The 20,911-nt window shown below is 35.4% G+C and overlaps 1 protein-coding gene across 1 annotated transcript; it reads left to right on the plus strand.

Moving 5' to 3' along the window:
- The first annotated feature begins 54 nt into the window (after positions 1-54).
- On the plus strand, positions 55-20,911 carry LOC128207133 (ubiquitin thioesterase OTUB1-like). The gene is made up of 8 exons (XM_052909899.1): positions 55-99; positions 1,721-1,773; positions 2,271-2,372; positions 8,091-8,209; positions 10,885-10,969; positions 11,258-11,361; positions 19,099-19,189; positions 20,240-20,911. Exons 1-8 carry the CDS (start codon positions 72-74, stop codon positions 20,435-20,437), a joined length of 780 nt encoding a protein of 259 aa, XP_052765859.1. The 5' UTR covers positions 55-71; the 3' UTR covers positions 20,438-20,911.

The raw sequence follows: 20,911 nt of genomic DNA on the forward strand, positions 1-20,911 counted from the left end.
CATTCTTCTTAATTCAGACGACGTTTTATGACGTCATTTTTGACTTGCGCACAACTTACTTCCGGGTAAACATGGCTGAGGAGTTTGTATTTGATCCGAGTAAGCTTTTTATTTCAAATGGAAACTTTTATTAGGGATCAGTTCGAAAACATATAATTAAGTGTGAAATAAGTACTTTATTTAGATCCTGCTTTATTTAAAAGTGTTATTGTTATTGCATTATGGCATTCCATCTTGTACCCTTCAAGTTCGTACCATATCAAGTTCGCTCCACTTACGCATAAATTATAAACAATGAAGAAGTGTAGTGGGTGTGGTTAGAACCAGCCGCCCGGCTCAGTTGGTTAGAGCGCCGTGCTAGTGTTCCGGCGGTTGTGGGTTCGAGCCCCACACCGGGCACACTTTTCCTCCCAGGTTTACTTTGAATAGAAGGCATGATTAAATTCGGAATTTAAAAACTTCATCACAGTAATGAGAAAAAATGGAAAGCTACTTCAAAATGTATCTTTATTATATAAATTACTGCTTTTTGTAACATAGTCCAAATAATTATACGTTGACAGATTTTTTACGATTTTTGATATGGCAAATCCTTCAGGTACAAATTGTTTTGTACCAAAAGTGGGTAGTTATTCCAATTGGGATTCTGGGTTAAAGCATATTGGGTCTATAAAATATCATAAAAACAAGAAATATTACCAGATAATGTTATTTTATATTAGTTCTGTACATAAAAAAATAAATATCCAACACATTATTATGAGTTTGATGTGTTTTTCTTCATTTCATACTTTCAAAACATAACGATATATACATGGAGGGCACCACAAGGCTGCGGTTCACAATAATCAGAACACTTTGGCCATGGCCGAGTTGTTATGATTGTATTTACGAGGTCTGGTATAAAATAAAACACGTGTTATATTGGATTCTTCCAATCCCTAACGTCTAAACGGGTTTGTGCAAAAACCGGGGTTTTGAAAAGTATTGAAATTGTATTTAGAAAAGTATTTTATGTTTGAAATAGATGATAAAGGTTTACATTCATATTTTACCATGTAAGTGCAAAGATTTGCACAAAACAAGCATTAAATGCTTTAAAACACAGGGTATTAATATTATTTTTATCTCCATGTTTATTCTTAAAGAAGTAGAGTCTGATGTCAATTATAATTTTGACAAAGCTTCAGATACCATAAAAATCAGGACCAATATTCCACAAATGCAAGATGCATAAAGGTTTTGAATACACAATGTTAATGTGGGCAGTGGTCGAAATAAGTACATTCTGCAAGCCGTGCACTGGTAAATGCATTTCAGGCTTTCTCAAATTCTTGATTTTATTAGGGATGTAAAACAACTTACATAAACATCAGAGTATTTTATACATGTTGTAACATGGCTTGTTAAAAATGTCCATGCCAAGCACTAGTGTATGGATCTGGGCGTATTCATCCAAAAATTTGATTTGAGCGAATAAAATGAAAACTATTAATTTATCAATCTTTTGCCAAGTTCAAGAGACTACCTGTATAATAATTCATAATTTTAGACTTTAATATTAACTTGTTTGTTTTTGAGCATTGCTCTCTGCAAATGTGAATGACATCTTCATTTTAACTGGGAGAATATTGCTGGTATTATCTTTCAAGATTTTAAGAAGATTAATCTTTTTGAAGTTGTACATAGTTATACACATTTGGCATTTTCTGCATTGCAGCAAAGAACTATGATGAGGCTACAATGGCACAAATGCGGGCAATGGAAAAGGAGGTTTGGGATTTACCAGCTTTAAACAACTTAGTTTAACAAATAAGTCTTTGAAGATGATAACTGTGGCCAAAGTTTTCAAAAAAATCTAAAGCATAATGCACCAGTCAATTGTAACCACGGACCGGGGTGGTGGGGGGGGGGGGTGGGGCTTGGTTACAATTGACTGGTGCATAACTGAATTAACAAAACAAGAAATATTTTATAGTGATAATCTTTAAATGTTCTTAACTCTATAAAAGGAGTTTGTGCACACTTTCAATCTACAAAAATGAAAATAGTGTGCTAAGTATATACATGTAAGTTATTTAAGACATCAGCCCAGTTGTCATTTTGGCATGATTATTTATTATTTTTCAACTGATTGCTCAACTGATGTCAACAGTGTATTTGCTCATGCTGGTAATGTTGTTTATCTTTTCATTTTACTAGTGAGTGTATTAATTAATGCAATGAAGTTTCAAAATTGTTATTAAAGTTATGCCATTTCTTTGTTGCAGATAGTAGAGAACCAGAATTTGATCAGCGATAGAGTAACTTTTGACAATCTAAGTGATGATTATGCAAAAGAGGATGAAATCTACAGGAAAAAAATAGAAAAGGTTTGTTCTAGATACTTCTTTGTGTACTTGCGTTAAGCGGTCTTGTTTGTATCCCATTTTTAGCTCTACTTTTCGAAGAATAAGGAGAGCTATTCTACTCACCGCTTCGTCGTCACACCTTGGTTAAAGTTTTGCATGTAACCACCTTTAAGTCATTATCTAAGTAAATACATCATCTATTGTATTGAAACTTAAGATATGTATTCCCAACTTTCAACTTACTAAATTAATGAGGTTAGATAACACTTATTAAAATATTTGAATATAATACAAATAATAGGCCTTTATTATTTGACTTAAAAATGTTAGCTAATGTTTTTTATGTAAGCACACATAGGTTAATATCTCAGCAACTACTTGATGTATTGCATTGAGACTTTATACACTCAACCATCCAATCTACAGTAAAAACCCTGTATGCGATTACGATCAACCTGCTAATAAGACCGATTATTTTCAGACCCAATCTTTTTCCTCTATAATTCAATAGTTGTAAACCCCGAAAAAACAGAGCCCCATTATTCAGTAATACGACCACTTAATCCAGTCCCTTTTAATTAATCACATGTTAAATTGATCCGTTTATGCGACCGCAGGCAGTTTGTTGATAGGTACTGTACCTGCTTGTGTTCACACCTCGGTTGACACGTAATACAAAGAAGTTACAACACGTTTAAGGATAATCACTGACCACTTTACAACAACAAGTAGCCTCTTTACGATAGAGGTCAAGATTAAAGTGAAAAACACAGAGGTGTTTGATATTTGATGGGTTTTTAACCAGGTTTCACTATGTGAAACCTGGTTATTAGAATGGCAAACATCGTTGTTCGGTCGGGCGGCGTCAAACTCACCTATGAAACTGAATAACTTTAGTAAGGGTTGACATATCTTGACCAAACTTGGTCTATAGAAAGAGTTTATGGGTACCTTTCATGGGATTGCGTTTAGGGTCCCTAGGGTCAAGGTCAAGGTCACTGTTACTAAAAATAGAAAAACGGTTGAAACCGAATAACTTTAGTTAGGGTTGACATATCTTGACTAAACTTGGTCCATAGGAAGAGTTTATGGAGACCTTTGATGGGATTGCGTTTAGGGTCCCTAGGGTCAATGTCACTGTTACTAAAAATAGAAAAACGGTTGAAACTGAATAACTTTAGTTAGGGATGACATATCTTGACTAAACTTGGTCAATAGGAAGAGTTTATGGAAACCTCTCATGGGATTGCATTTAGGGTCCCTAGGGTCAAGGTCACTGTTACTAAAAATAGAAAAACGGTTGAAACTGAATAACTTTAGTTAGGGATGACATATCTTGACTAAACTTGGTCAATAGGAAGAGTTTATGGAGACCTTTTATGGGATTGCATTTAGGGTCCCTAGGGTCAAGGTCACTGTTACTAAAAATAGAAAAATGGTTGAAACTTAATAACTTTAGTTTGGGATGACATATCTTGACTAAACTTGGTCTATAGGAAGAGTTTATGAAGACCTTTCATGGGATTGTGTTTGGGGTCCCTAGGGTCAAGGTCCAGGTCACTGTTACTAAAAATAGAAAAACGGTTGAAACTAAATAACTTTAGTACGGGATGACATATCTTGACTAAACTTGGTGTACAGGAAGAGTTTATAGATACCTTTCATGGGATTGCGCTTGGGGTCCCTAGGGTCAAGGTCCAGGTCAAGGTCACTGTTACTAAAATATAGAAAAACGGTTGAAACTATATAACTTTAGTTAGGGTTGACATATCTTGACCAAACTTGTTCTAAAGGAAGAGTTTATGGATACCTTTCATGGGATTGCATTTGGGGTCCCTAGGGTCAAGGTCACTGTTACTTAAAATAGAAAAATGGTTCAAACTGAATATCTTTAGTTAAGGTTGACATTTCTTGACCAAACTTGGTCTATAGGAAGAGTTTATGGATACTTTCATGGGATTGCATTTTGGGGTCCCTAGATTCAAGGTCAAGGTCACTGTTACTAAAAATAGAAAAACAGTTGAAACTGAATAATTTTAGTCAGGGTCTACATATCTTGACCAAACCAGGTATAAAGGATGAGTTTATGGATACCTTTCATGGGATTGCGTTTGGGGTCCCTAGATTCAAGGTCAAGGTCACTGTTACTAAAAATAGAAAAACAGTTGAAACTGAATAACTTAAGTTAGGGTTGACATATCCTGACACAACTTGGTATAAAGGAAGAGTTTATTGGTACCTTTCAATGGATTGCATTTGGGGTCCCTAGGTTCAAGTTCACTGTTACTAAAAATAGAAAAACAGACACAGGCTGAAGTTCTTCTGTCAATCATTAAAAACCTGGTTTCGTCGCATTGCGGCGTTTCTTGTTGTTTGATTAAATGCTTTTGTTTGGATTTTCGGGGAGACTTAATGTAAACAAAATTATAATTACAGGACATTGAAACTGTGTTGTTTTGATACATGTTATTCTTTGAAAAATATTATGTAAATTAATAAATGACATAACTTTTTATTTATTTTCTCTCCTTGAATAGTAATTCGCTAATAGCCCCATATTTGTATACCCAGTAATACCTGTACATGTACATGTAGAAATCTAATGATTTCCACCACTTGACAATTCACTAACCTTATCCGCACAAACTCAGTAATGAGAACACCCCGCTATTAAGACCATTTTCTCAAAGTCCCATAGGTGGTCTCAATAGAGGGGGTTTACTGTACTAAAATCAAGTACATGTGTAAGATAACTCTAGTTTTCATTAAATTCAAATAATGGCCCTTTTTTATTCGACATAGAAATTCTGGTTAAGGTTTTGCACTTTTAAGTCAATACCTCAGCGAATATATCATGTTTTGCATTAAACTTAATACACAGGCTCCCAACCATTCAACCTTCTTAATTATGCCCCCCTTCGAAGAAGAGGGGTATATTGCTTTGCACATGTCGGTCAGTCGGTCCGTTGGTAGACCAAAGCTTGTCCGAGTGATAACTCAACAATTCCTGGACGTATGGTCATCAAACTTGACTTGAAGGTTTGGCCTGGCCAGTAGATGACCCCTATTGATTTTAGGGCTCATCGGGTCAAAGGTCAAGGTCACAGTGACCTTTAATGGTAGAACAATTTTAAAGCTTGTCCGAGTGATAACTCAACAATGCCTAGACCTATGGTCATCAAATTTGATATGGAAGTTGGGCCTGACCAGTAGATGACCCCTATTGTTTTTGGGAGTCATCAGGCCATAGGTCAAGGTCACAGTGACCTTGAATGGTAAAAGGTTGTCCGAGTGATAATCGACAATGCCTGCACCCATGGCCCTCATACTTGACTTGGAGGTTGGGCCTGACCAGTAGATGACCCCTATTGTTTTTGGGGGTCATCGGGGTCAAGGTCACATTGTTTTGAATGGTAAAAGGTTGTCCTAGTGATAACTCAACAATCCCTAGACCTATGATCATCAAACTTTACTTGGAGGTTGGGCCTGACCAGTAGATGACCCTAGTGTTTTGGGGGGTCATTGGGCCAAAGGTCAAGGTCATAGTGACCTTGAATGGTAAAAGATTGTCCATGTGATAACTCGACAATGCCTGCACACATGCCCCTCAAACTCGACTTGGAGGCTGGGCCTGACCAGTAGGGGGGTCATTGGGCCAAAGGTCAAGGTCACAGTGACCTTGAATGGTAAAAGATTGTCCATGTGATAACTCGACAATGCCTGCACCCATGGCCCTCAAACTTGACTTGGAGGTTGGGCCTAACCAGTAGATGGCCCCTATTGATTTTAGGGGTCAATGGGCCAAAGGTCAAGGTCACAGTGACCTTGAATGGTAAAAGGTTGTCCGAGTGACAACTGGACAATGCCTGCACCCATGGCCCTCAAACTTGACTTGGAGGTTGGGCCTGACCAGTAAATGGCCCCTTTTGATTTTAGGAGTCATTGGGCCAAAGGTCAAGGTCACAGTGACCTTGAATGATAAAATGTTGTCCAAGTGATAACTCAACAATGCCTGCATCCATGGCCCTCAAACTTGACCTGGAGGTTGGGCCTGACCAGTAGATGACCCCTATTGATTTTAGGGGTCAAAGATCAAGGTAACAGATATTGAAAGCAAACTCGACAATTCCTGGACCTATGGTCATCAAACTTGAAATGAAGGTTGGGCCTGACCAGTAGATGACCTCTCTCGACTTTGGGGGTCATTGGGCCAAGGTCAAGGTCACAGTAACCCTTAACGCAAAAAAGTTAACAGATCTTCTCAACAATTCCTGAACCTATGATCATCAAACTAAACTTGAAAGTTGGCCCTGACCAGGAGATGACCCTTATTGATTTTTGGAGTCATTGGGTCAAAGGTCAAATTCACAGTGACCTTGAATGCGAAAATGTTTCGAGTGATAATTCGACAATACCTGCACCCATGGCCCTCAAACTTGACTTGGAGTTGTGTTGGACCTGTAGATGACCCCTTATGATTTTAGGGGTCATCAGGTCAAAGGTCAAGGTCATAGTGACCTTGAAAAAAAAGCCTGTCTTTGTGATCACTTGTCAATGCCTGCACCCATGGCCCTCAAACTTGACATTTAGATTTTTGGTGACCAGCTGATGACTCCTATGGATTTTGAGGTCAAAGGTCATGGTCATAACACACTCTATCCTCAAACTTTGAATGGTCATAATCTTAAAACTGCCTCAACAGCATCCAATGTCAGTGACAAATCAGCTGTCATTTCGGTCCATGCATATTTCATTCAATTGTCCATATAATCCTGACAACATGGCGCTCAGGGGGGGGGGGCATAATGTTTGACAAACATCTCTTGTTAATCAAGTAAGATAACTCTATCTTGCATATTATATCATTTTTGCCCCTTTATTATGCGACTTAGAAATTCTGGTTAAGGTTTTGCATGTTAGCACACATAGGTTAATATCTCAGCAACTACTTGATGTATTGCATTGAGGCTTTATGCAATGGTACTCAACCACTTGAACAACCAAGTTAGATAACTGTAATTTGCATATAATGGCCCTTTATTATTGGACTTTGCAGACATCATTCTAATCTTATTTTACAATGATCCATGCATGTTTCGCCAAAACTTTTCAATCCTTACACTGAAAAGCAGCGGAATATTCGAGCACTTTGGACAGCTCTTGTTACATGTACATGTTGGCCATGTTTAGAATTGTCCAAATCTGAATATGGTTGGTGTTCAATAAGCTTGAGACAAATGGGTTTTCTCCAAGCACAACAGTTTTTTCCACAGCATACATGACCACAAATCTTGCACAAACAAGAATGATTATTTCTGATGCTATAATAGCTTGTTCAACATCTTATTGTAAAAGAAAAACAAATTCAATTTGAAAATATGTACAACGAAGTGAACAAGTTCGCTATTCATCAGTGCTGTTAATAATTAATTGTACATTCTCAATATAGATCCTAATCAAATTATAAATTTAGCAAAAATTTATAGGAGTTAAACTCACCCTAGCGCTGGCGCCACACCTTCAGGTTTTTAATATATTAAGCACATTTAAGTCAGTATTTCAGCAACATCATGTATTGCAATATGAATGTTTCAAACCCTCAAACCTAACTTATTAATCAAATTAGGTAGCTCTATCATGCATATTTTGCTAATTTTGGGCCTTTTAATGTATGATAAAGTTTGCATGTAAGCAAGGTTTTTCATTTAAGCACACATGGATAAATCATTTTGATTTCAGGATCTAAAAAACAGGTATCAATATGTCAGAAAAACGAGAGGGGATGGGAACTGCTTTTTTAGAGCGTTTGGATTTGCCTGTCTGGAAAAACTGCTTACAGACAGATCTGATATTGACAGGTACTGGGCCTTTTATACATTGTTTACTGTCAGTTATAATAATAGCTGAAAGTTCTTAAGAAGAAAGCAGACACAATCAATACACTCAACAACAAGATCATAAATCATTTTGATTTGGAAACAGAACTAATGGATAGAAAGGAGTTATTAATATATCCGAAACTAAAACTGCTTAAACTCAATATAAACAGCAGGCAATAAGCAGACGTCTAATAGGGAGCATGCTGTCAGCACCACCGGAAGTCGTGCAGAACGTAAGTTTGCAAACAAAGGACATTTTTAACCCTATCAACTCCTATCATAATTTGCCTATACAAATGCTGCCAAGTTTGAATTGCAATGGCCTAACAGGCGAAGATTGTACGGTGTACAATGTGCATCAACACATTTCATGTTAAGTGTAGTCGACTCGACAAAAACTTTAGGTGAAATGAAGTACTGCAAGAAGCCAGAGTCCGAGATCATCGCACCAGAAGAGGATGTTAATTCGGTATTGGTCACCTACAAATTGATATCAATGACACCTAATCTCAGTCATTGAGGGTCACTACAATCTCAATCTTCCAAAGATAGAAAGCCATTCACCAATTACTTCTGTCATGTACAGGGAATGTCTGGTTTCTTATATAAGTGATGTTACTTACCACCCTATAAGAGCGAGAATCCAAAAGTTCCGAGGCAGGCATAAACATGAATGCCAAACGCTCATCTGCAGTCATACTTCTACAAAGATAACAGTGGTCGGATAGATAGTCCATTAGGTTGTTCTGACGCTACAATGGAGTGTATCAAAGCAAATTATAGTCTTGTGTCTGTTGTGAAAATCCAGACTGATTCTTGTATTACAAACTGATTGATTGGTTACACTATTCTTTTGAATTTGTGAACTTGAGAGTATTTAAATATCTGAGATAGCATGAACTAGTCTGGAGACTGTTTAAAGCTGCACTCTCACAGATATACCATTTTTACAACTTTGTTATTTTTTGTCTTGGAAAGAGCAAATTTTTGCGTAAATATCTGCAAACAAATGATAAAAGATTGCTGACAAAAAATCAGATTGTAATTTTCATATTTCTGATCGAAAATGATGTTTTATGGCTTAAACCGTTACTAACGGTTTTAAAAAATTGCATAAAACATCAATTTTTAGAATAACTTAAAAACTACTGATAGGATTTCAATGAAACTTGTAACTAAGACAGAGTGTAATATGCACAAAAGCATAATTCTGTTTTTAGTATTTTAACAATAAAATTGTTTATTTTTATATGCCTGTTCATAGAGCGGGACATTTTATAGTTTTACCTGCAGCATATTGGCGGACAGGTGGTCGGCATCCAGAAAGTTGGCTGATCAATAAATGAAGTCTTTGTCCAATCATCACCAAATTAGGTCAGAATGTATATGGGAATTATATCTTGGACAAGTACAATAACTAGCCATATTGCTTGAGTCGCTCAAGAGTTATCATCACCCTTTAATTATAGAAATTACCTAAATTGGTCTTGTCCAATCAATTATTTAAGAATCCTTTGTCCAATCATTGCTAAATATGGTCATTATGTATGGACATACATGTAGTATCCCGGACAAGTTTGATAAGTAATCATATTCCTTATGTCATTCTAGAGTTATTACCCTTCAATTATAAAAATTACCAAAAGTCTTGTCCAATCAATAATTTTATCATTCTTTGTCCTATTATCACCAAATTTGGCCAGAATGTATATGGGCATAATATCCAGTTCCATAACCAGCCATATCACTTCAGTCATAGAGATTTATTGCCCTTCAATTATAGAAATGACCAATAAATGGCTTTGTCCAATCAAATACTTTTGAAGTTTTTGTACAATCTTCACCAAATTTATTCAGAATTGTATGGGAAAGATACTTTGGACAAATTTGTTAGCCAGCTATATTGCTAGAGTCACTCAAGAATAATCGCCCTTACCAAAACTCAGTCTTGTCTGATCAATAACTTTAGAAGCCCTTGTCCAATCATCACAGATTTGGTCACAATGTGTACGGACTGAATATCTCGGTTAGATTGGATAACCAGCCATATTGCCTTTGTCTGTCCCGAGTTATGTCCCTTGAAATGCCAAAAACTGTATTTACAGTGTCCACTCTCTCAATTTGGTGTCCTAAAATAAGGACGGGCATATTTTGTGACAATTGGCACTCTTGTTACTTATATTTTGGCTGGAGCAAATTCTTATGAATTTCCCTGCTTTTGTATCACACACTTAAGATTTGTCTCTACTTATAGGGACATAGCAGTCTGTCATTGCTTCTCCAATTTGCACTTCTCTTCCAAATAGTTTCTGTCTGCAATTGATATGAATGATTTCAAAATCAATTGACACGAACCCCTTAACATTGAACTGAAGTGTTGATGATCATGTTTCTGTCCACAAGCAGCTTATATGCTATATGTGTACCTGGTAGTTTAAAAGATTTTTGTTTTCCAATTTTATTTTATATTCCAAATTTTCCCCCATTTGAGGATCAGACATCATATCCAGCAGTATCGTTGTAAAACTGTTGATTATGTTGTGTAGAACATATGTTTATAAGAAAGGTATGTGAATGCAAATACAGTACTCATTTAAGTACAGATGCAAGTTACTCCTACTTTTATTTAAATGAAAAATGATATTTCATTGCAGATTTACAGATGTAGCTAGAAAGAGTAAGAATGAGCTGGTTTCACTTGGCTTCCCAGAATTCACCATAGAAGACTTCCATGAAACAGTGTGTACATATCTTACATGTGTATTTCTTATCATACATTAAATATTATAATTTCCAACCATTCATATGAGTCATTTATTATGTTTTGAGACAGGAACATGATGTTTTTAATTTTGTCTTTTATTCTAAACTTTAGAAATAAAATGTCTTTGTTTTTCCATGGGATTTTGAACTTAGATATACTGGTAGTTTGAAGCTGTCATGCCCCCACAGATTCAAAAGAACCAAGACATAGATCTGCCTGTATAAGACTACTGGTATGTTATTAAGATAGTGTTACTATTTTAGTTCATGGAAGTTGTTGGAAAAGTTGTGAAGCAGTGTTCGTTAGAAGAGCTTCTAGAAACATTCAATGACCAAGGGCTTTCAGACTACATTGTTGTCTACTTAAGGTAAGTAAATGAATTTCAGAATACATAATGGATAAAATATTCTTGTTTTTATACAGAAACACTTTGATCACATACAATATGTAGATGAAAATGTGTTGTTAGTGCTATTAGGTCAAGCCAAATTGATTCTTATCTGTGTTGAACATCATCGGATAGTACGGCAGTTACCAAAATCTAAATTATGCAAGAAATGTAATATTCTCGAGCTTAATATTTTAAATAACAATGATTCAAATCAAGAAATTTGTTAGACAGGAATAAGTTTATCTTTGTATGGACCAGCAAATGTATATGATTCTAAACAGGGTTAGACACTAACATTTTTCACAAGGTAGTCCCTCGGACTACTGGATCTGAAATCTGGGTAGTCCTGCAAAAATTCTGGTAGTCCAAAAAATGCAAGCCTGCAACGGATTCCTTCAGTGTTTTGTGAGACTTAGCCTTCTCCTTAGAACATTGTCAGTATAGCCCTTTGATTGGTCATGTTTTTATGCCCCCCTTCGAAGAAGAGGGGTATATTGCTTTGCACAGGCATGTCGGTATGTAGGTCGGTCCGTCGGTAGACCAAAGCTTGTCCCGAGTGATAACTCAACAATTCCTGGACGTATGGTCATCAAACTTGACATGAAGGTTGGGCCTGACCAGTAGATGACCCCTATTGATTTTAGGGCTCATCGGGTCAAAGGTTAAGGTCACAGTGACCTTTAATGGTAAAATAATTTTAAAGCTTGTCCGAGTGATAACTCAACAATGCCTAGACCTATGGTCATGAAACTTGATATTGAAGTTGGGCCTGACCAGTAGATGACCCCTATTGTTTTTGGGGGTCATCAGGCCAAAGGACAAGGTCACAGTGACCTTGAATGGTAAGAGGATGTCCAAGTGATAACTCGACAATGCCTGCACCCTTGGCCCTTGTTCTTGACTTGGAGGTTGGGCCTGACCAGTAGCTGACCCCTATTGTTTTTGGGGCTCATAGGGTCAAAGATCAAGGTCACAGTGACCTTGAATGGTAAAAGGTTATCCAAGTGATAACTCAACAATGCCTGCACCCATGGCCCTCATAATTGACTTGGAGGTTGGGCCTGACCAGTAGATGACCCCTATTGTTTTGGGGGGTCATCGGGCCAAAGGTCAAGGTCACAGTGACCTTGAATGGTAAAAGGTTGTCCATGTAATAACTCAACAATGCCTGCACCCATGGCCCTCAAACTTGACTTGGAGGTTGGGCCTAACCAGTAGATGGCCCCGATTGATTTTAGGGGTCAGTGGGCCAAAGGTCAAGGTCACAGTGACCTTGAATGGTAAAAGGTTGTCCATGTGATTACTCGACAATGCTTGCACCTATGGCCCTCAAACTTGACTTGGAGGTTGGACCTGACCAGTAGATGGTCCCTATTGATTTTAGGGGTCATTGGGCCAAAGGTCAAGGTAACAGTGACTTTGAACGATAAAAGGTTGCCCAAGTGATAGTTCAACAATGCCTGCGCCCATGGCCCTCAAACTTGACTTGGAGGTTGGGCCTGACCAGTAGATGACCCCTATTGATTTAAGGGGTCAAAGGTCAAGGTCACAGTGACCTTGAAAGCAAACTCAACAATTCCTGGACCTATGGTCATCAAACTTGACATGAAGGTTGGGCCTGACCAGTAGATGACCCGTCTTGACTTTGGGGGGCAAGGTCACAGTAACATTTAACGCAAAAAAGTTAACAAATCTTCTCCCAGTGATATCTCATCAATGCCTGAATCTATGATCATCAAACTTGACATGTAAATTGGGCCTGACCAGGAGATGACCCTTATTGATTTCAGGAGTCATTGGGTCAAAGGTCAGGTTCACAGTGACCTTGAATGCGAAAATGTTTCAAGAGATAATTGGACAATGCCTGCACCCATGGCACTCAAATTTGACTTGGAGTTGTGTCTGACCTGTAGATGACCCCTTATGATTTAAGGGGTCATTGGGTCAAAGGTCAAGGTTACAGTGACCTTGAACGAAAAATGCTTGTCTGTGTGATAACTTGTCAATGCCTGCACCCATGGCCCTCAAACTTAACATTTAGATTTTTGGTGACCAGCTGATGACTACTATGGATTTTGAGGTCATAGAGTCAAAGGTCATGGTCATAACACACTCAATCCTCAAACTTTGAATGGTCATAATCTTAAAACTGCCTCAACGGCATACAATGTCAGCGACAAATCAGCTGTCATTTCGGTCCATGCATATTTCATTCAATTGTCCATATAATCCTGATAACATGGCGCTCAGGGGGGCATAATGTTTGACAAACATCTCTTGTTTTATCTGTCTCAATCTTAAAATTTTCACATTCTTTAAAACAATTTTTGGCCTTTAAATTTAATTTTAAAACCTAAAAAATGCTAAAAACCATGCTTAAATATCTCAGATTAAAAATCTAAAAACCATGCTAAAATACCCCATTATCTGTCACTTTCAGGAAAATGTTGCAATAAATCACTTGACACTAAAACACCTTGACCGAGATCGTTGCTAACTTATTGCACAAATGACAGACATCCTACTGATAAGCAATATTTGATTATTGGCAGCCTACTATTCAGTATTTTTTGTTTATCTAAACAATATGTCATATAATGCTTAAAAAACATGATGTAATAAATTCCGAAAGTGTTATTTATTATTTTTTATATGGGAGTACGAGTTATTGGCCCTAGCTTCAATGTATAAAATGTTACATTTTGGGCGAAAATTAACGCACACAATTCTGTCGTCGTCTGTACTTACACTGCATTATACCTGTTTTGGCAGTATGATTAATTTATCACTGCATTATACCTGTTTTGGCAGTATGATTAATTTATCAGCTGCTCTTCTAAAAGCCAGTTTAAAAGATTTAATAAGCCAGACATAATGTTCCTTCTGTTTGCTTTATATAAACACTGACATTTGGCAATACCTTAAACCATAATAACCATGACGTATTTTCAGAAAATCTAAAAATAGTAACAACCATCAAGTGTTTGTCTACATCGTATCTTTCATTGTTTTTGACTGAAAATGCAAGGAATTTAGAAATTCTGCCACTTGGACTCAAATCTACCTCGCTGACATTGGCAGAGGTGCACATGTCTGACGATTAAAACACACCATAGAGTGCGAAAATGGTTTTTCCCTTTCTAAATAAAGACATTCTACAGACTGGTTTGAACATTGATCAAAAGGCTATACGAAATGCGCGCGAAATTAACAGTCAACTGCTCGGCCATCTTCGGCAAGCTTTACAATGAGTGTTTACCGGTGATAATCGGCTTTTTGACATCACGTCTTACGCAAGTTTAAGCGTAATAAAGATTTGATGCTCAATTAATTGATGTGATAATTACTTTTATCTAGTAGTCTGATGGACTATTGACTTAATGTCTTGTAGTCCGACCAAAAATCTGGTAGTCTCGGACTACCGGACTACCGTTAGTGTCGAACCCTGCTAAATGATTTTAAGTGGTGAAATCAGTTGTCAAGGGCATTAATTGTAAAGAAAATAAGATTTGTTGTTTTGAAGCACCTTAACCTGTGCCAAAAATAAGCGCAGCTTCCTGAAAAGCGCAACTTTAACTTAGCTCAAGCTATGCTTTTTCAAAAAGCTGCACTTTTTTAGCTACGCTGAGTAAAAAGAGGTTGCTTTTGATTGGTACTTCATTCATTGTTAGTATTGAATGACACTAGGTTGCTTAAATTTTGAAGTCATGTGAGCTCTCAAAAGGGCTTTTGAAATGCCAGTTTTGCTTCTGTGGCAGGATGCTTCACCCCATTTGATCCTCATTGGGGGCCTAAAGTAACCCCAGAACCTTTCAGCCCTTAAACTGCCAGGTCAAGCACATCCCTGTCCTTAAGAAAGGTTAGCAAAAGCTGAGCATTTTTAAAAAAGCTTTTCTAAAGCTATGTTTTTTCTCTAAAAGCTACACTATTGTTTATGAAGGTGTGTTTTATTTTTATGAAAGTTCGCTAAAGCTGCATTTTTTTTAAAGCTTAGCCCAAGCTGCATCTTTTTTATTTAGTAAAAGATTGCCTCTAAGAAAAGCTGCTTCTTCTTCATTTAATCTACATCTTTTTTATCAATCTTCATCTTTTTCATCAAATGCTTTATCTTATCCAAAATTTAAGTTGGCTGAGTATTCCGACGAAGCTTCCCAAACAAAAGACTAAGCTTTTGGGAAAAAGACGAAGGTTAATTTTTGGAAAAGTTTTAATTCGCTTTTCCAGCTTTTGATTATTAATTATATACTCAGTTTAATTAAAAACAAACATTAGATATGTAAAAAACAACAACAGAAAAAGCATGTGTCTAAAAAAATATGCTTGTTTAATATTATTTTCCTCTTGAATGTCTTTTAAAAATGTGTTCCATTTCTCAGGTCCAGTATTCAAAATTGGTCTTATTATTTTTATACTAAGAATGGCTTCAATAAGTCCAATCAATCAATGAATCTTTGAGTCAATCAATGAATGAATGAATCAATCAATTAAACAATCAATAGAAAATAACGATTATAAATTATGAATCAATCAATCAAGTAAATCAAAATTTTAGTTTGATAATATTATCAAAATAATTCATTTTCCTAATCGATAATAATCAACTGCATGTAAAACTGCATTTTTTTACAAATAAATATAACAATGATTTCTTTTAATCAACAGAAAACTGAATTATTTTTTTATATATTATGCGGATTGTTATCAGAATTTTAAAGGACCAATCAAAACTAAGCACCAAATTCAAACACCATTAGAGAAGTATTTTAATGATTTTATCATTATGAGATCAGGTGAACGTGAACTATGATTTGGAACTTGATAATATCAACAATTGATGTTTTGTGATAAGTTGATGATTCATCAAGTCATCAGTTATGTTTCTGTAAAGTAGTTTTGATTTAAAAAATTAACTGAACCATCCCTCTTTTTGTACAATAAAGGCATAATGAAGATATTCTCTATTAAAAATATGTTGTAATTATCATTTAAGTTAATAAAGACCTGTTTAAAGAAAGTCTATGTAAAGTAGTTTTAGCAAAAAAGGTTGCTTGAACACAAAGAAAAATGTGGGGACAAAGGTTTAATAAATTATATTTACAAAAAAGCAATCTTTCTTAAATGTTTTTATAATTGCCCCTAGGAACACCTGAACAAGATTTTTTTTGTAATTATAAATAAAAATATTTCACTGTTTCACATTACACAGCAATAACAGGGTTTCTTATCATAATTATTTAGAAGAGATTTCTATATTATATTACTTTATATTGGTCAGACTATTTGTCCGCATGTTATCTGGAAAATATATATGAATATGGATCAAAAACTAGGTCACTAGGTCAAATCTTTAGAAGAAATATTTCACGGTAATAAATTCAACAATTTTTATCAAATCTTGATGAAACATGGTCAGAATGCTTGTCTGCATTATATCTTGCATATTTTTTTGATATGGACTAACCCGGGTCAAAATCTAGGTCACTAGGTCAAATCTTAGGAAAAATATTTCCACGTCATAATTTCAACATTGTTTTCATATCTTGATGAAACTTGGTCAGAATATTTGTCTGCATAATATCTTGCTTATTTTTTATATCGGTAATCCCAGGTCAAATTCTAGGTCACTAGGTCAAATCTTAGGAAAATCTTTCCACGTCATAAATTCATCAATTTTTGTCAAATCTTTATGAAACTTGGTCAGAATATTTGTCTGCAAATGGACCATATATATGTCTCAGATATGCCTCACAAAACAGATGTCATGGAAACCTTCTGGACTGTCCACGAAGCTGCTTGGGTTGCCTTTTAAATGTTTACCTGGTCATTTAAGGTTAACCATTTCATATAATCATGCCTACACAATGCTTACCAAACCTATCAGTATCAGTCAACAACTGAATTCAATTGCTATTTCATAAACACACATCCCAATCATGAATTTCATATCTTTTACATGAAATCTTAGATGATAAAGTGTGTCATCTAGGGTCAAAAACTAGGTCTCTGGGACAGATCTTATTGGAAAAGCTGATGTATTTATTAAATGTTCATTTTTCCTCACACAATTGAAATTTTTATGTTGATCAGGTTATTTGTATGAACAATATCTCCGATACCTGTAAGTATAAATATGGGTCTTTTTGGTTAAAAATACTAGGTCACTAGCTCAAATCCCAGGTTTGCAAAATTGAATCATCAAATAAAAAATCCGGCTTTAATGCGGCATTGCCGCATTGGCGAGTTGTTATTAAACGTTTTTTGTTTAATACAATTCTGCAGCCACATAAGAGAGCAAAGCTTTTGGGCCAATGCCACCATTAGCTGGGCTTTTTTTAATTAAAAGCTGCTCTCTTTTTTTGCCAAAAAAACGTAAGCTATATTTTTTTGAAAAAGCTAAAAAAAAAATATAATTAGCCAAAAAGCTGAGCTTTTTCAGACAAATACCGCAGAAAGCAGGGCTTTTTCAACAAAAATAGCTACTTGACTTTGCATGTGAGTTTTGTTAGTGGTCACCTAGCTCGGACAAGTGTGTTTTCTCCGGGTCTCCAGTTTCCCCCACAACACAAGACCACAATCTCACGCAACATGGTGCCAACGAGTGACTTATTATAAGCTATCATAGCTTCCTTCACAATTGTTGTAAAATAAGTTTTAAGCTATTTTTGAAGAAAGCTAAGCTATTTTAGATTTCTTTTCAAATACTGTGTTTTTACTCCATAACAGCTGTACTTTTTCGGGGGCCAATACTGCAATGCTTTTACCTTAGAAAAGCACTACTAAAAGAATAGTGGTATTGGCCCAAAAACTACAGCTATTATATAACAAAAAACACAGTTTTGAAAAATAATAAAAAAATAGCTTAGCTTTTTTCCAGAAAAAAATGGTGTAGGTTGTTTTCCTTCAACCAGCAAGGAAGTGTTCGAAATGGGAACCTGAGACTTACCAATCAATTTTGTGTGGCTCAAAGTAGGAAGCAATATATTTAAAGTGACACTCTTATTCAAAATCAATACATACACATGTATAACAAACATCAATTTTGACCTTTAACTATTTACTAAATAATGCATTGATGGAAAATATCAATTACTGATAACAAGATTGTAAACTTTTATTTAATAGCAGAAAGCACAAAAATATTAATAATTGGTGAATTCTATAAGATTGACTGTGGTCTACCATTGTCTCATAAGGTATAAATACCCTGTTTTATGCTCATTTCTTTCAAATTAAGCTCCGTATCCTTCATAAGAACTATTGTGTTCGGCATTTATTCATCCTTTTTGGAATATTAAAACAATACTGTCAATTGTGGTTAATCTTATTTGGGAGTAAGATTGCATCTTTAATAATATAGCAGTTTGGTACCATCTAGTTTGGTACCATCTGGCCAGTGTCTTAAAGTTGATCAATTTGTGGGTGTTTCTTCTTAATGATTTAGTAAATTTACTCTACTAAAAATATTAAAGTGGTTTGATACCATCCGGCATTAAAAAACAATAAATCTTTAAAGATGATCAATTTTGGCTGTTTTTTCAGGTTCCAGTTGAGTAACTTCATTTGATTTCTGGTGCAATAATAAAGATTGAAGAAAAACATGGTTGATAATTTTCAGATTTAACTGCAGTGTGAATGATGTGATAGTTAGAATGAAAATATATCATTTATTAGGTATGTTAAATAGCTTATATAAATGTTTCGCTAACATTGCAGACTTATGGTGTCGGGGTACCTGCAGAAAGAGGCGGATTTCTACGGCAGTTTCCTGGAGGGAGACAGAACCATGAAGGAGTTCTGTGGCCAGGTAAGATCTAATGAAGTTGTTTCTACCTGTGGTGACATGTATGATATGCCTGTACTTAAGGATGTCCTAAATTATGGAAGTTTTTGTGCCACATCAAAGGACATAAGCCAAATATAGGAAGCCTTTCTTTTTTTGAAAAAAAAATATTGTTGCACTCCGAATAAACTCAATTAAAAGAATATGTTATTGACTCATTTTCAGCAAATATTAACTTTGGGCCAAACATCTTGTGTTTCAACACATTTCTTACTCAATGATTTATTGTGTCACTAGACAAGCTTTGATGTTTTTTAAACAATAAAAGCTGATTCACCATACATAATTATGAGTTTTCATTAGTATTTGATAATCAAACTTAAATGGAAAACCATAAGCAACCATTGAATCAGTAAACATTGGAAAATCTAGTTCCATAACAAATTTGGGATGAAAATAATAGTTGTTTATTTTAACAACTTTTTTGTTTAATATTTTGATAATAAGAATAAATTTGAAAAATAAATGTTTGTTCATTCATAGCACCAATTTGGATACATGTATATGATGTTTTGCCTATACACATGAAGAAGAAAAGGATAATGTATTTTATTGATTTTAAGGAAAACAACAACAATTAATGAAAATTCAATAAAATCTGCACTCTCACAGATTTACTGTTTAGACATATTTATTATATTTGTCAAGGAATGAGTCATTTTTTGCTGAAAAATCTGTGATGTAAGACTGCTGTCAAAATGTCAGATTGCAGTTTTTCATATTTATGTTTAAAACTTAGTTTTATGGCTAAAAGCTTTACTAACACTTAAAGATAAATGTTAAAACATCTATTTTTGAACATACATATGAAAATTTGTGATGATTTTTTGTCAGCAGTCTTACAATGTATATCACTGGTTTCCATGCATTTTTCAAAAATTGGCTCCTTCTAAGACAGAAAATAAACAAGTTGTTAACATGTTTAATCTTTGAGAGTGCAGCTTTAAGATGATGGCTCTAGTTAGACTCTGTTCTGCATATGCGTCATAATAACAAGTTTCTGTCCCGATTTAGGAGGTTGAGCCCATGGGTAAAGAGTCAGACCACATCCACATTATAGCGCTCACATCGAGCCTTGGTGTGCCCGTGCGGGTGGAGTACATGGATCGCGGCGACTCCTCTGCCTGCAACCACCACGACTTCCCGGAGGATTCAGCACCCTTCATCACACTGCTGTACAGACCTGGCCACTATGACATACTCTACTCCTGATATATGCATTGTTATATGGTCTTATAAACATGTTGAGATTGTTTTCTCATATGTACATGTGAAACATGTACTTGTGAAAGTTGGTACCGTGTAGTAGCAGGCTTGTGGTATACTCGGCTGGTCCAAAAGCAGTTATTTATTTTGTTAAATAACTTTTGAGTTCAAAATTTAATTCACTTTGATTTTCATATTACTATTTGAATTGTTATTTGCTTTCCGTAAGTTGTGCCTTAGAAAACTTAAAAAAAGTTTTGAATATATCTACTCAAAATGTAAACTTTGTGTACTTCGTTGAAAATGCCAGGTTCGGTGCAACATTCAAGATTGGTGTTTTACAAAAGATCTTTTACAATAATTTCAATTTAAGAAATTTTAATGCTTAAAAATGTTTTGACTTTCATATACATGTATATGATATCAGTCATTATTTATTGATGATAAACATATTGATTTAATTAAAAGGTTTAAAAAACA

This window comes from Mya arenaria, chromosome 11, assembly GCF_026914265.1.
Source record: "Mya arenaria isolate MELC-2E11 chromosome 11, ASM2691426v1".
NCBI lineage: Eukaryota > Metazoa > Mollusca > Bivalvia > Myida > Myidae > Mya > Mya arenaria.